Below are 15615 nucleotides of genomic sequence, written 5' to 3'. Positions count from 1 at the left end.
CCTGTCCTCCTTTTCAAATCTCCTTTCTACCTTTTTCTTCCAAGGCCCTTTGTCATTGGACTTAAAGCCCACCTAGCTAATCCAAGGTGATCACCTCATCTCAAGGTCCTTGACTTAATTATATCTGCCAAGACTCTTTTCTCCAATAAGGTGAAAATCACAGGTCCCAGGGATTATGAAGTTGACATTTGGGGGCCACCATTCAACCCACTATACCCTAAATAGTAAGTAGAGTTATTAGTCCCACTGAATAGATGAGGCAATTGAGACTTAGAGAGTTTAAGGTCCTTGCCCAAGGTCACACAGTTAATATTAACAGCAGATTCATGTTTATTTGGTTTATGGTTTCCATACTTTCAGAAAAACAATTTCAATATCTTTCTGAAAGGAGTAACAGTTTCGAGAAATGTGTCTCTTAGATGCCAAGTACTGCTTCTTCAATCCATTCATTACTAGACTACACCACTACTGCTATCTTCTAAAAATAAAGGTCAGACTCAGTGCCTGGCATGACGTCTGTCATGTAGACGGTGCTTAATAAACAGTCGTGAATAAATCAATGTGATCATGTCGCTAGCCTTGTCAAAAGTCATTAAAAATCACACATTGCTTAAAATATGAATTTCACTATCCTCAACAAAGCATAAGACCCTCCAACCGTCCATCAACTTGAAAAAATAATCATTTTGGAAGGAGGACAGTCTTCCTAAGAATAGCCAGAAGTCGTGCAAAAAGAGATTGATAAATTTGGCCACATATATATCTAAAAGTTCAGCATGGAAAAATTTCATAAGTCAGGTCAAAAAACAATGACCTGGAAAAATATTCACAACACATATTACACATATGTGCATTTCCAAAGGAAGCAGGTACCTTCATTTATTACTGTAGGAATGTAAACTGATGAAGCTTCTTTGAAGGGAAGTTTACAAAAAAAATGTAATTCATCTTTTCTCTGATCCAGCATTTCCACCTCTAGAAATTTATTGAGTAGATCATCTCTCATTTTGGCACAAAGCTATTCACTGCTACACCCTTTGCAATAAAACCTGATTGGAAATAATCTAAATGCCCACCAACATGAGATGATTAAATCCATTATGGTACAACTATAAAATGGGACACCAGTGGCCCTTTTAAAATGAGGCATGTCTATATGCATGAGTGTGGAAGAAGTTAACTCCAGATGCAGAACACTACATATAAATGCCACAATTTTGTAAACAACAAAAAGAACACATAGGTATAGGCACTTATATGCTATACACATATATGAATATTCTTGGAGGGGTAAACCCAAAACTTGTTAACTGCATTTGCCTTCGAGGAAAGAACTGCAGGACCGAGTGCCAGGATGAAGGGAAGATTTATTTTTCACTGTAACCTCTATTATGTTGCTTGAATTTATTTTACCCTGTGTTTTTGCATTGCTCACTAGAGAGAGAGCGAGAGCGAGAGAGAGAGAGAGAAACAGAGACAGAGAATTTATAAGCTAGTTTTCACCTAATTTTCCGACTTGATTTCATATTTGCACCTGACAATTCATTGCTTCCCAAACATACCGAATACGTTCACAGTCAGAGTGTGTGTGTGTCTAATATTTGATATTATCCTCAACACCCTCACTTTCTGTCTATAGAAATCCTGCTCCTCAAAAGCTCCCTGTGCAACCTCCCTGATCTTCAGTGTTGGAACCAACCACTCTTAACCTCTGCACTCAGAAAACCCCTGTTCGGGAAATACAAATCAAAACCACACTCAGATATCACCTCACGCCAGTCAGAGTGGCCAAAATGAACAAATCAGGAGACTATAGATGCTGGAGAGGATGTGGAGAAACAGGAACCCTCTTGCACTGTTGGTGGGAATGCAAATTGGTGCAGCCACTCTGGAAAACAGTGTGGAGGTTCCTCAAAAAATTAAAAATAGACCTACCCTATGACCCAGCAGTAGCACTGCTAGGAATTTACCTAAGGAATACAGGAGTACTGATGCTTAGGGGCACTTGTACCCCAATGTTTATAGCAGCACTCTCAACAATAGCCAAATTACGGAAAGAGCCTAAACGTCCATCAACTGATGAATGGATAAAGAAATTGTGGTTTATATACACAATGGAGTACTACATGGCAATGAGAAAGAATGAAATATGGCCTTTTGTAGCAACGTGGATGGAACTGGAGAGTGTGATGCTAAGTGAAATAAGCCATACAGAGAAAGACAGATACCATATGTTTTCACTCTTAGGTGGATCCTGAGAAACTAACATAAACCCATGGGGGAGGGGAAGGAAAAAAAAAAAAGAGAGGTTAGAGTGAGAGAGAGCCAAAGCATAAGAGACTCTTAAAAAATTAGAACAAACTGAGGGCTGATGGGGGGTGGGAGGGAGGGGAGGGTGGGTGATGGGTATTAAAGAGGGCATCTTTTGGGAGGAGCACTGGGTGTTGTATGGAAACCAATTTGACAATAAATTTCATATATTTAATAAAAATAAATAAATTAATCAATTAATAAATAAAATAAAATGAAATAAAATGAAATAAAAAAAGAAAACCCCTGTTCATCCTGCTTTGAACTATGGTTATGTTTACAAGTTGGCCACCTTTATTAAATTAGCTCCTAAAGGGAAGTGTTGGCCTCTGTGCTCCCCAAAGTACCTGGAACACAGCATTGCTGAATGTATGTAATTTTAACCAAAAATTATTAAGCAGAAGAGTTATCTAGGAAAACCCAAGTTCCCCATGATGTCCCAATTTTAAGGGTGACAGAGAAACATATCTAGCCCAAATGTAAGAATTCTACTTAGCATGATTATCTAAATCAGCAAATGAGAAATTCTCAAAGCTGAATATAAAGCCAATATCATGTATCAGATAAAATTATTACAAGAGTGATATGTGAAATGAAATAGGAGGCTTGAAATATATTAGAGGTAAGACAAAAATGAAGGAAAAGATTTGTTATAATACAGAAAAGATATTTCTTGACACTTTTTGTTTATTTTAGCCAAACACAAGAAGTCTCATCATAAAATAGGCAAGCACTTATTTTTATCATGAAGCAGGCTACTTCTCAGATTGGAATTAACAGTGATCTACACCTTTGCTGCCTCCCCAACCTCCAACTAAAGGTCCACAGCAATGCAATTTGCTCAATTGTTTAACAACCATAGTCTTTTTTAAAGCAAAATTTCCCAAATCATATTATAAGTTTACTGTAATTTGGCTTTCTTTCTTTCTTTCTTTCTTTCTTTCTTTCTTTCTTTCTTTCTTTCTATTTACTTTTTGCTATCATTTAAACCCATATCCTGTTGTCCTCAATGATATGGGGAGTGAGCACAGAGGGTCACTTTACTCCACATATTTAACTTTTATATATCCTAAAGCACTTCATGCTAATTGATTATACATTACTTAACTATAAAAAATAAAACTATTTTTTTTCTGCTTCTAGAATTGCTATTCTGCTTTAGTCTCTCTAAATACATATAGGTCCACCCATTTCTGCTGGGTTTGTAACAACATATAATAAAATAAAATAAACACAAAAAAATAAAAACTAAAAGTGGCAATGATTACAAGTTTACTTCAACTTACTGTTAGTGCTGTTTCATACTCTTCAGCAGCTAGGTGTGCTAAGCCCAAGTAATAGGAAGCTTCCCCTTCCATCTTTTTGTCACTTCCTAGAGTTGAAAATGTAGAAACATTGGCATGGAATGAAAGAAGCCCATTACAACAAACAGAATCTTCATTTTTTAAGACAGTAGAAAGTTGTAACAAAGTGTACAGATTTGTGAACAATCCCTGAAGCCTAACTATGTGCCAGTTTTAAAAGGCTGATGTTAATATAATTTACCTGAGTCACAAATGTTAGAGAAAGGTGCATTAGCAATATATTTAAGAGGCATTTTCCTCTACATACACATACAGCTTAGTAATATTAGTTAGGCATTCCTATGTAATTTCCATACTGTTCCACCCATAAAGACTTAAAGCCATCCTGCATAGCTACTATACATACAGGAAATAATTGGTAAAGGGTATTGCTTTCCATAGTGCACAAACACATATACACAGAGAGACGGACATTCAGTGAAGTTTCTACAGGGCAGATAATTAGCAAATTAAGGAATTACTGTTTTGATTAGGTTCAATTTAAAAGCTATTGGTTAAAACTTGAGTGAAAATGACTGACATCTTGGTACACCATTCCATAGATATTTTGAAATCCAAACACATTTTTTCTTTGCTAATGACTGGTAATGCTTTTCATCATCTTTTCAAAGGAATCTAGTCTTTCTAATTTCTGTGAATGTGTTTTATTCCAGGAATTATAAACATCTTCTTTCCAAAGCAATTATGTGTAGACGTGTAATGTGCTTCAATGAGACATACATCATACCACCTAATAAATACATAATTTATTTACATTTATATGCTAAATGTAACATATAAATCTAATGGGCTTACAAGAACCATTAAAGGCTCTTACTTTTAAAAAGAATACCATCCTTTTTCTACTTTTTGGCTTTTAGTGTTACCTAACTCCTGGGTAATACAAATGCTGGTAGATCTACCCCTGAACTCTGCACTCCAACCATGATGGACTTCAGCAGGAGCTCACAGCTCTCCATACTGCATTCACTGTTACCACTCACTGAATACCACTTGTGGAGGCACTTGGGTGGCTCAGTGGGTTAAGCGTCCATCCAACTTCAGCTGAGGTCATGATCTCACGGTCTGTGGGTTCAAGCCCCACATCGGGCTCTGTGCTGACAGCTCGGGGCCTGGAGTCTGCTTCAGATTCTGAGTCTCCCTCCCTCTCTGCCCCTCCCCTGCTCATGCTCTGTCTCTCTCTCTCTCTCTCTCAAAGATAAATAAACTTTAAAAGAATATTTGAATTACCACTTGTGAAGCAGTGGCTCAACTGAAAGACTATAAGAAAACAGGATGGCAAATGCCAATGACAGTATTATTATTATTATTATTATTATTATTATTATTCTCAAGCAATTTCACTGATAGCAGAGAATAATACCCTCAAGATCTCATCTCAGCAGAGTTGATGATGTCAGTGATCCAGTCTTGGGAATTTTAACTCTTAATAGTTTAGCTGGGTGCTCTTTCTCTGCTATAAGTTTATGGGTGCTGAGGTTAGGGATAGGACTAAGGAAGGGAAAGATGGGGTAGGAGGGAGAGGCTATCAGGGGAAGTTGACTTTTGGATAATTAAAAGTTGATTATTTATAATTTGCACTTGATCTATTAAATGTTGTCACTGTGTTAAAGTACCAACAGTGGCATGTGCTGATATAGTATCACCATTTGGACCCAATTATATGTAAATGGCAGCCTAGAAAAGAAAAGAAAAGAAAAGAAAAGAAAAGAAAAGAAAAGTTGACCCTTGTTGATAAAAAGATTTTGAGGTAGCTAATTGGAACAGTCAAGTCACACTAAATATTAGTTTTAAAATAGGATTTAAGCATGAGAACTTTTCCTGCTTACTAATTGAAACACAATCAAGATAAAGTGAAAGCATAAAATAATGGAGGAAAATGTTAGCATTATTAAAGTTGAATGACACATATACCAAAGGAAAAAAGGGCAAAATACTATTTATATTATGTAGTTTATTTGAGTGAGTTACATTAGTATTGGCCTTGCTATCCAAATCAATAATCATTCATGTTAAAGGAAATACTATGTTTTATTTTCAAGACCTAAATTGTCCATTCTTATACTGGTATGTTTATAGCAAATCTAAAGAGAGGGTTATGGGGGTCTAATGGATAGAGACATTGTGTTTGGGAATAACTCAAATGTTCCATCAAAATGTGTCTTAAAACTTCCATTTGTTATTTGGCTAACATATTCACTGATTCATTTATTCACTGAATATTTTTTGAGGACCTATTCTGTGTCAGGCACAGCTATAAGAATTTGGAATACACCAGTAAATTAACCAGAAATATTCTCTGTCCTTGGAGAGCTTACATTTTAGAGGGAAGGGACAGAAAGAGATACAAAATAAATTAACACAGTAAAATTATGTGGTAAATTGTATGGTGATAGGTGCTCCAGGAGAAAAAAATTTCAGCAGGATAAGAGGAATTGAGAGTGCTAAGTGGGGGTAAAGAGAAAAAAGCAGGTTTCAGTATTAAATGCAGTTATCAGGGTGGGAGATCCAACTGAGAAGATGGTATTCACAAGAGAATGAAATTGAGAATAGATAACAAAACCTTTGGGAGACTCACAAGGATGTGGAAATTAAACACACTCTTTTTTAAAAAAAATTTTTTTCATGTTTATTTATTTATTTACTTGAGAGTTGTCAGCACAGAGCCTGATGTGGGGTTAGAACTCACAAACCACGAGATCATGACCTGAGCTGAAATCAACAGTCGGATGCTTAACCGACTGAGCCACCCAGGTACCCCCTACACTCTTAAATAACCAGTGGATCAAAGAAGACATCAGAAGGTAAACTGGATAATACTTTGAAATGAATGAAAATGAAAAAACAACAACCCAAAACTTAGGGGATCCAGCTAAGGCATTGCATAAAGGGACATGTATAGTTACAAGTGCCTATTTTAAAAAATAAGGAACATCTTTCCATCTTATAAAACTAGAAAAAGAAGAGCTAACTAAACCCAAAGCAAACAGGAGGAAGGAAAAACAAAGACTAGAGTCTTTATAATATATATAGGAAGGAAATAATAAAGACTAGAAAAACAACAGAGAAAATCAACAACACCAAAAATTGTTTCATTGCAAAGGTCAATAAAATTGACTAACCCTTAAAGTTAGACTGAACAAAGAAAAAAAGAAAGAAGACTCAAGTTACTAAAATAGGGAATGAAAGAGGGAAGATCAGTACACACTTTACAGAAATAAAAAAGGGAATATTATGGAAATTGCATACCAATAAATTAGACAAACTAGATGAAATAGACAAACTGCTACAAAGGCATAAACTACTGAAATTGACTCAAGGAGAAATAGTAAATCAGAATAAATCTATACGTAAAGAAATTGAATTAGTAATCAAACTATTATCCACATAGAAAATTCTAGGCTCAGAGGGCCTCATTGGTGAATTCTACCAAATATTTAAAGAATAATCAATACCGAGTTTTCACAGACTCTTCCAAAAGTTAGGAGAAAACACTTCCCAAATCATTCTATGAAGCCAGTATTATTTTGACATTAAACCAGATAAAGACATCATAAGAGAACTACAAACCAAGATCTCTTATGAATGTAGACATGAAAAGCCTCAACAAAATATTAACAAAGTGAATCCACAAAACAAAAAATGGATTATTTTGGACTTCACCAAAATTAAAAACTTGTACTTCAAATAGATACCATCAGAAAGTGAAAAGAAAACCCACCATTTTCAAGTCATATAAGTGATGAAGGACTTGCACTTGGAATATATAAAGAATATTTAAAACAACTCAATAATAAAAAGACAATCCAACTGAAAATGGACAAAGAATCTGAATAGACATTTCCGCACAGAAGATATACAAATGACCTATCAGCACACGAAAAGATGCTCAACATCATTAGCTCACAAAGAAATGCAAATTAAATCCACCATGACATACCATCTTATACCTGCTAAGATGACTATAAACAAGAAGGACAGCAAGAAGTGATGGTGAGAAAGTAGATAAACTGAAACCCTTACACATTGCCAGTAGGTATGTGAAATTGGGCAGCTACTTTGGAAAACTCCATGCCTTCTCCTCCGTAAGTTAAACATAGAGTTACCATGTGACCCAGGAATTCCACTTCTAGGTCTAGAGACAAAAGAATTGAAAACTTGTACACAAGTGCTCATAGCAGCATTATTCATAATTGACAAAAGGTGGGAATAACACAAATGTTCAGCAACTGATGAATGGATAAAGAAAATATGATAAAAGCATACAATGTAATATTATTTGGCCATAAAAAGGAACAAAGTAGTAATATATGCTGCAAGATGGATGAACGTTGAAAACATTACACTAAGTGAAAGCAGCTGGACACAAAGGGCACACATTGTATGATTCCATTTATATGAACTTTCTGGAACAGGTAAATCCATAGAGGCAGAAAGTAGATTAATGGTTGCTAGCAGAGAGGGAAAGGAAAGTATGGAGAATGACTTCTAGTGAGTACCGAGTTAGTGTTTCTGGTTGTACAACTCTGTGAATGTAATAAAGAACAATGAATGACTGAAATAGGAAAATAATAGAATATACAATTAAGAGTATAGTCAGTGTTATACTTGTGCATTATACCAAGGTGCCCTAGTAAAAGAGTTGGCCCACAGTGGATGTCACTGCTCCTTAAATATTACATAAACCAGTGTGGGAGGCATGCCTTATGCAGGCAATTGTCAGTTTGCTGCTTCAGGCTCCCTAACCAAAGTAGGAGGTAACAGTAAGAAGAAAGGCTTTGTCCCAGGGCGTTCAGCTGTTGTCAGAGCTCTGTAAGACACTGTGCCAACCCTTAACCTATCTACTTTGTTACATGGAAAGTATAGGGGCAAATATTTATGAGTGTTAAAAGATGTTAAAAAATTATTACATAAGCATAAGAAGATTTCCCCTCTTCTTATCTGTCCTTGGGAAAGCAAAAGATTCTTTTTTTTTTTTTTTTTTTTTTTTATAATATATGAAATTTATTGTCCAAATTGGTTTCCATAAAACACCCAGTGCTCATCCCAAAGGGTGCCCTCCTCAATACCCATCACCCACCCTCTCCTCCCTCCCACCCCGAATCAACCCTCAGTTTGTTCTCAGTTTTTAACAGTCTCTTATGCTTTGGCTCTCTCCCACTCTAACCTCTTTTTTTTTTTTTTTTTTTTTTTTTTTTCCTTTTTTCCTCCCCCTCCCCCACGGGTTCCTGTTACGTTTCTCAGGGTCCACATAAGAGTGAAACCATATGGTATCTGTCTTTCTCTGTATGGCTTATTTCACTTAGCATCACACTCTCCAGTTCCATCCACGTTGCTACAAAAGGCCATATTTCATTTTTTCTCATTGCCACGTAGTATTCCATTGTGTATATAAACCACAATTTCTTTATCCATTCATCAGTTGATGGACATCTAGGCTCTGGGAAAGCAAAAGATTCTTTTGAAAAGGAGGAAACTGCCAGGGAGACACTGACTTTGGGAAGAGACCCTCGGAGACTTCCTTTCTTTGTAAACTGCCTTACAATCATTTAGCAAATGTGAACCTAAAGCAAAATACCTTTTCCTAATTGGTAAATTACTTTACATTGAAATTCCACATAACTTTCTATGTGACTAAGGTTAGCTGCTGAAATTCATCTAAGAGCTAACTGTTTATGTCAGTTTTTACCCCTTTGGGGAAAGTACTAGATCACCAGTCACTCAAAAGCAGTTCATTCAATGGGATACGTCTTTCAATGAGGGTTATTTCTTATAAGTATTCTAATACCATTAAAAAGAAGTAACAGAATAAGATGTTAACTTTTACTCTTTAGAAAATTAAAATCACAACCAGAAATTTGGTCCTGCTTATTCCAGATAAACCATATGGTACTTGATAAACTAATCAATTAAATATATCCTCAAGCTAATACACTTTAAAGAGCACAGCATCTTTTTCTCCATCATAAAGTCTACTCCATTGATAAATTATGGTAATAAAATATCTTCGCATTTCACAAAGTAAAAGCTTACGAGTATGTGTTCCAAATTTTTTCTTTATATCTTATACATATACAAATGATATAGAATATTAAGGATATGATCAGCTCTCATGAAAGCATTTTTTACTGCTGTAAGTGTGCGTATGCATCACCAGGGGAACTTGCTAGCCTGCAGATGCTGAAGCAATAGGTCTGGGGTGGAGCCTGAGATGCTGCTTTTTTTTCCAGAAGCTTCTGGTGATGCTGATGATGCCAGTGCAGAGGCCAAACTTTGACAGGCAGAGGTCCAAAATATATTAGCATTCTATTTTCCTGTTACTCTTAACTACATATTTATCATTATCTTCCCTATTACCTGACAATAGGGAATTTACAAACAATGAAAGTTCTCTCAGATTGAAAGAAATATATGGCCACAAACACACACACACATACACACACACACACACACACACACACACACACACACCCTTAACTTTTGCAAATGACCTTACCTTCTCATTATAGGTTCATTGTTTTATAACACTATTCCCAGAGGGTTGTAATTTTGGAGACAAAGCTTTCAAGAAATTAATGGGTTTCTTGTTGTCAGCACTAAGGCTTCTCTGTTTTACAGTGAAATTTGAAAGTATATTGATGGCATTTGTCTTTGCATTTCATAGGAAATAATCACCCAAACACTTGACGATTTTTACTTCACTCTTGGGAGAAGCAGCGCCTGCCCATTAAAGGAAGCAATGTGAGAGTGTTCTTTTCCACCCACCTTCTTTGGCTATTTCAGAAGCTTTTATTAGAATTCTGATGGCCTGTTTGTATTCTTTATTTTCTAGCATTTTGTCTGAGAGTAATCTGTAAGTCCTCAGGAGACTCTCACAGGCCAACAAGTTGAGAAAGCGGCCTGTCTCATCCTTCCATATCCGCCCTTGCGTCAATTGATGGAATGCTTCATAATGCTCAGCAGCTTCCAGAAGCTGACCTGAAGAATAAAAGCCATTCATAAATACAAACCACAGGCCAGAACATATTTTCAAAAATTTTGTATATATCTTATGTGTTACAATGAAAAGGAAGTAGAAACCATGGAATACAATTACGAATTTCTAAGGATGAAGAGGATGTAAGCTGGGAAAGGAGCTCTCCCAATTTGGACCTCAGATTCAGCAATGATTTTGGATGAACATCTGCTGGAGGGATGTATTTTGGCGTGCAGAAATTGACTAGGATTACACATGTTTAGAAACGGTGTGAAAACCCAGTAGTAATTACTAATAGCAATGGTATTAGTTAACCTTTATTTAACATTACTTATGCAAGGTAATGTACTATGTGCTTTATATGAATTTCTCATTTAATCTTCAAAACACTCCTGTGAAATAGGGATTGTTATGATTCCACTTAACAGAAGAGAAAGTGAGGTTAAGAATTTTGCCCATGGGGGTGCCTGGGTGGCTCAGTCGGTTAAGTGTCCCACTCTTGACTTCAGCTCAGGTCATGATCTCATGGTTTGTGAGTTTAAGCCCCACAATGGACTTTGCACTAACCATTAGTGGCCTGCTTGGGATTCTCTCTCTCCCTCCTTCTCTGTTCCTCCCCTGCTTGTGCTCTCTCTCTCTCTCTCTCTCTCTCTCTCAAAATAAATAAACTTTTCTGAAAAAAGAATCTTGCCCATGATTGCATATTTAGTGGGGTAATCTATCCAGGCAGTCTGATTCCAGAGCCCATATTCTCAACCACTTTCCTACACTACTTTTTCAACAGACAGCATCTGTTTCATTCCCAGGAAGAATTCAGGTATCTTGAGAAAGGATGTGTCTGTTACAAATTTCAAATTCAATTATTATAGAGGCATGTGTATATTCCATTTAGTTTTTCATAATTAAAATACCACTTAACTGCATTTCTGGATTAAATTTTATAATACAGTTCAAAATATTTCTTCTCAAAGCCAAAACTCCATATTAACTTCCATAAGTTACAAGTCATTTTGCTCCTTGAAATAGGAACAAGCATACCTCTGGAAGGGTAGTTTGCGGTTCCACGCTGTGGATCGATTATATTTTACATGCGAATTGCCTTGTGAAAATCCTCACGATATCTTGGAGTCCAAATACTCTTATGGCATTGGAGCCACCAAAATTGAAATTAGCTGGAAAGGTACTTGTATGTAGGCATTCCAACAGTAGTGTTTAAGAGGGTGTGCAGGTTACAAGCAGCCAAACTGAGTTCCTATCCCAGCTTTACCCTTTTTGCTGTTTAGCCTCAGGCTAATTACTACCCTCTTTGTGCTAGAGTTTAATTCTTCTGCAAAATAGGATGATGATGTAACTATTCAAAGTGTTATTGTGAGAAGTGAATCAATGCATGTTCAATAGCTGACACAGAGTATTCTCTAAGTATAGCTTACTCTCCCTGCAAAAGATGCAGTTGAGTCTTTATTAACAATATTGCCATGGCTAATTAAATTAGCCAATGCAGGTCTTATCAGGCTCAATATAGTTTCTTAACTTAGGTTTCACTAGATATCACAGGTTAGATAATACAGGATACTGAAGCCACTGCCATGACTCCTGCATATAATGTCCCCCTATTTCTGCCCTGAATTTGCTATCAAAATTAGTACTTAAGTAATAAAGAATACACACATAAATAAGAATGACATTCACAAAGAAATACAACAGAGGTGGGCAATCAGCAAATAATCTGTAAAAAAAGGAGTAAAGACATGCTCAGTCTGAGCCCCTGTTGCACCGTGTAGAAGGAGGGCATGTCAGCAAAGATACATACAGAGAGAGGGGAATGTGTATGGCAGAGATGTTTAGCAACTTGTATTATGAAATTTTCACATGGTAAAAGACTACTAAGCCATAAACATGATACTATAGGAAAGCATTTCATCACATGTATAGGTGTTTGTGATAATACTGGAAAACATCAGAAAATATTTACAAGGCATTATCAGTATTTTGTGGGTAATGGATGGTTTCTTTATCCTTTCTGATTATTGGCATTTTCTAATGTTTCTATCATCAAAATATGTTTATTTTGTAATAAAATATATGATAAAAGCTATTTTTTAAATTTTTTTTAACATTTATTCATTATTGAGAGACAGAGAGAGAGACAGAGCATGAGCGTGGAAGGGGCAGAAAGAGGAGGAGACAAAGAATCCTAAGCAGGTTCCAGGCTCTGAGCTGTCAGCACAGAGCCCGATGCAGGGCTTGAACTCACAAACTGCCAGATCATGACCTGGGCTGAAGTCAGACAGTTAACCGACGGAGCCACCCAGTTGCCCCTGATAAAAGCTATTTTTAAAATAATGTCCAATCCTTTTTCATTTTGATGCAAATACTCAAAGTTCAAGTTCATTGCTCTAATCTCTCCTCACATTTAACCAACAATTTTTCTCTTACTTCCCACAAGAGCAGGCAGTTTCTCATGTCTCTCCTATAGCACCTCTCACCAGAAACACCTTTCTCCAAATACCCATGACCATCTTTTTTTTTTTTTTAACTCAAATGGAGCACTGACATATATGTGTGTTATGTTTCCTCTGTTAACTATATTTCTGCCTGTAAAGTATAGCTCTGTATTCCTAGAAAGATGTATATCAGAGTTGTTCTTTTTTTTTTTCTTTCTATCCAGCTTCCGTCTACTCATAAAGTACAGGTACATATTTCTCTTTGGCCATGTGAATAGAGAAAGATAGATACAGGAAACTGTGAGTAAACCAGATAGTTCCAGAAAAAAAATTGGGACTGTAAGGAGGCTAGCAAGGACCTAATGGCATCTGTGGTTACACACAGTAACCAGATGGAAAGAGGATCCAAAGTTGTGTTATAAAATAACAGATTCACTAAGAATTCCAGGAGGACAGCCAGGAGGTGAAGCACTGGATAACTCAACTAATTACAACGAGATGCAAATGAGGCATAAAGATGTAAATAGTATTCTAAGAACTGATGGCCATGTCCAATATTTCATCTACAAGGGAGCAGAAAGAAGAGGCAGGGGGAGGGAGGGAAGGGTAGAAAGTAGGGAAAGGAGAGATGGAGGAAATGGAGAGGGGGTGAAGGTAAGGAAGAGTGGAGAAAAGGTGGGGGCTATTTCTTGTATTCCATAACAGTCAGACTCCTGTCTATGTTATTGGCACTATTCAGCATCCTGGACAGGCTGTCTAAGCAGAAATGAAGTAAAGGGGGCCTGGGGGACATTTGTTTCAGTTGGTTACTATGGCAGGCAACCTTGGAGTGAGGTTGAGTTTGATTTTTGCTGAAGATTTGAGGCCTCATATCAGTGTACTACTTAGGTCATGATTATTGGCCAAGGTTCAACTCGCAGAAGAATAAACTTATAGTCTCCCATGATGAAGGAGCCTGGTCCAAGATGCTCGAGTGAAAGAGAACAGGAAGGTACTCTTTCCTGAAGGCCTACTGGGTCCTCATCAAGATGGAAGGTTTTTTTTTTTTTTCTCCATACACTATCTTATTTAACCTTCCAAAAACTGATGAAGTAAATATGATTATTGCTTTTACACTAAGAGGTAACTGAGGTTCACAAAGGTTAAATGACTCAAATAGCTAAAAAGTGGTATTTTGGATTTACACCCAGAATCATCAAAAACCCATACCGCTTGGCTCACCATATTAGGTGCTAGTCACCAAACCAAGAGTTGGGAGACTTGGGTAGAGTAAGTTATATTTTCTGGATATAAATCTCTCAAGTTAAAAACAATGTTAGGGTTTATATGATTTCTCGTTTCTTCCATTTCTATAATTCTTTGACTCTATTCAGGCAATTGCAGGTGATCTGTAACATAAAAGAACAGATCTTAGACCCTGATGTACTTCTGATTCTTTTTTCTGAAGGAGTTTGATGTATAAGCAGCTATGCATCCTTTATCTAAATTCCCATCTGTCCCATAAACCATGTGGTGATATCCATGGAGCACCTGGAATTCCTAGAGTGGCCCAGGCTTAGCTGTGGCCACATCTAGCTATTCATAGATTCACTTCCTCTTTTTTAACCACTTTGCCACAGATGAGATCACTGGGAATTCTGTTTTAAACCAAAGTGCCTAAACAGAGAAAATAGAGTTTTCCAGTCCTTCTCAGATGTAGAGACGCATTTCTAAAGTTATTTGGTGGCAAACAGACCAGTAAATAAGCCAGCAAGGATTTGATCTAAATTACCATAAGCACACAAAAGACTTGGCTACAATTTCTAAAGGCTGGTCAGAATTTTCAAGTGCATACTATAATATGGTACATTTGATTTTAAAATGTTAAAATAGAGTCTATACTATGAAGGGGGCATAGTAATTTAAATATGCAAGTATTCCCCTTTAAGCATGATTAACAATGGAAACATTTCTATTTAATTTATATTTTCAACTGTGAATAGTATTTTAAAGATTTTCTTGCTTTCTGGGTAAAGACCAATATTAATATTAAGACTTGATAGGGGCACCTGGGTGGCTCAGTCATTTAAGCTTCCAACTTTGGCTCATGTCATGATCTCACAGTTCCTGAGTTCCAGCTCCATGTTAGGCTCTGTGCTGCCAGCTCAGAGCCTGGGGCTTGCTTCACATTCTGTGTATCCCTCCTTTCTCTCTGCCCCTCCCCCACTCATTCTCTCCTCTCTCTCTGTCTCTCAAAAAAATAAACATTAAAAAAAAAGACTACTTATTTATTAAGACAATGCATCCTGTTTTATCTCAAAAAAAATTAAATTTAATGTACTTGAGAGAAATATTATATAGGGCTATCATGACGGTGGTCACTTCAACAAAGCAAAACATAAAAACAAATGAAGATCATGAACCAGTTTCTACGCTCATCTCTTTGTAACTTCTTTAAAGTGTTCATATACAGTCTACCTTTTGTTACCATATAAACTTTAAACATCAGAACCAGCTGAGATTTCCAGATCTTACAACCAAT

The 15615-nt window shown here is 36.6% G+C and overlaps 1 protein-coding gene across 7 annotated transcripts in view; it reads right to left on the bottom strand.

Annotated features, from left to right (window-relative positions):
* TTC29 (tetratricopeptide repeat domain 29) overlaps positions 1 to 15615 on the bottom strand; it is a 411408-nt gene that overhangs the window by 141758 nt on the left and 254035 nt on the right. For all 7 annotated transcript variants that reach the window (XM_045466298.1, XM_045466315.1, XM_045466278.1 and 4 more), the window contains 2 exons: positions 10440 to 10652; positions 3597 to 3682 (listed from right to left, as the gene is read on the bottom strand). In XM_045466298.1, coding sequence (XP_045322254.1) covers positions 3597 to 3682; positions 10440 to 10652 — 299 coding nt within the window. The remainder of the gene's footprint in view (positions 1 to 3596; positions 3683 to 10439; positions 10653 to 15615) is intronic.

The sequence above is a fragment of the Leopardus geoffroyi genome, chromosome B1, assembly GCF_018350155.1.
Source record: "Leopardus geoffroyi isolate Oge1 chromosome B1, O.geoffroyi_Oge1_pat1.0, whole genome shotgun sequence".
Lineage (NCBI taxonomy): Eukaryota > Metazoa > Chordata > Mammalia > Carnivora > Felidae > Leopardus > Leopardus geoffroyi.
This window is presented reverse-complemented; position numbering and strand designations above follow the sequence as displayed.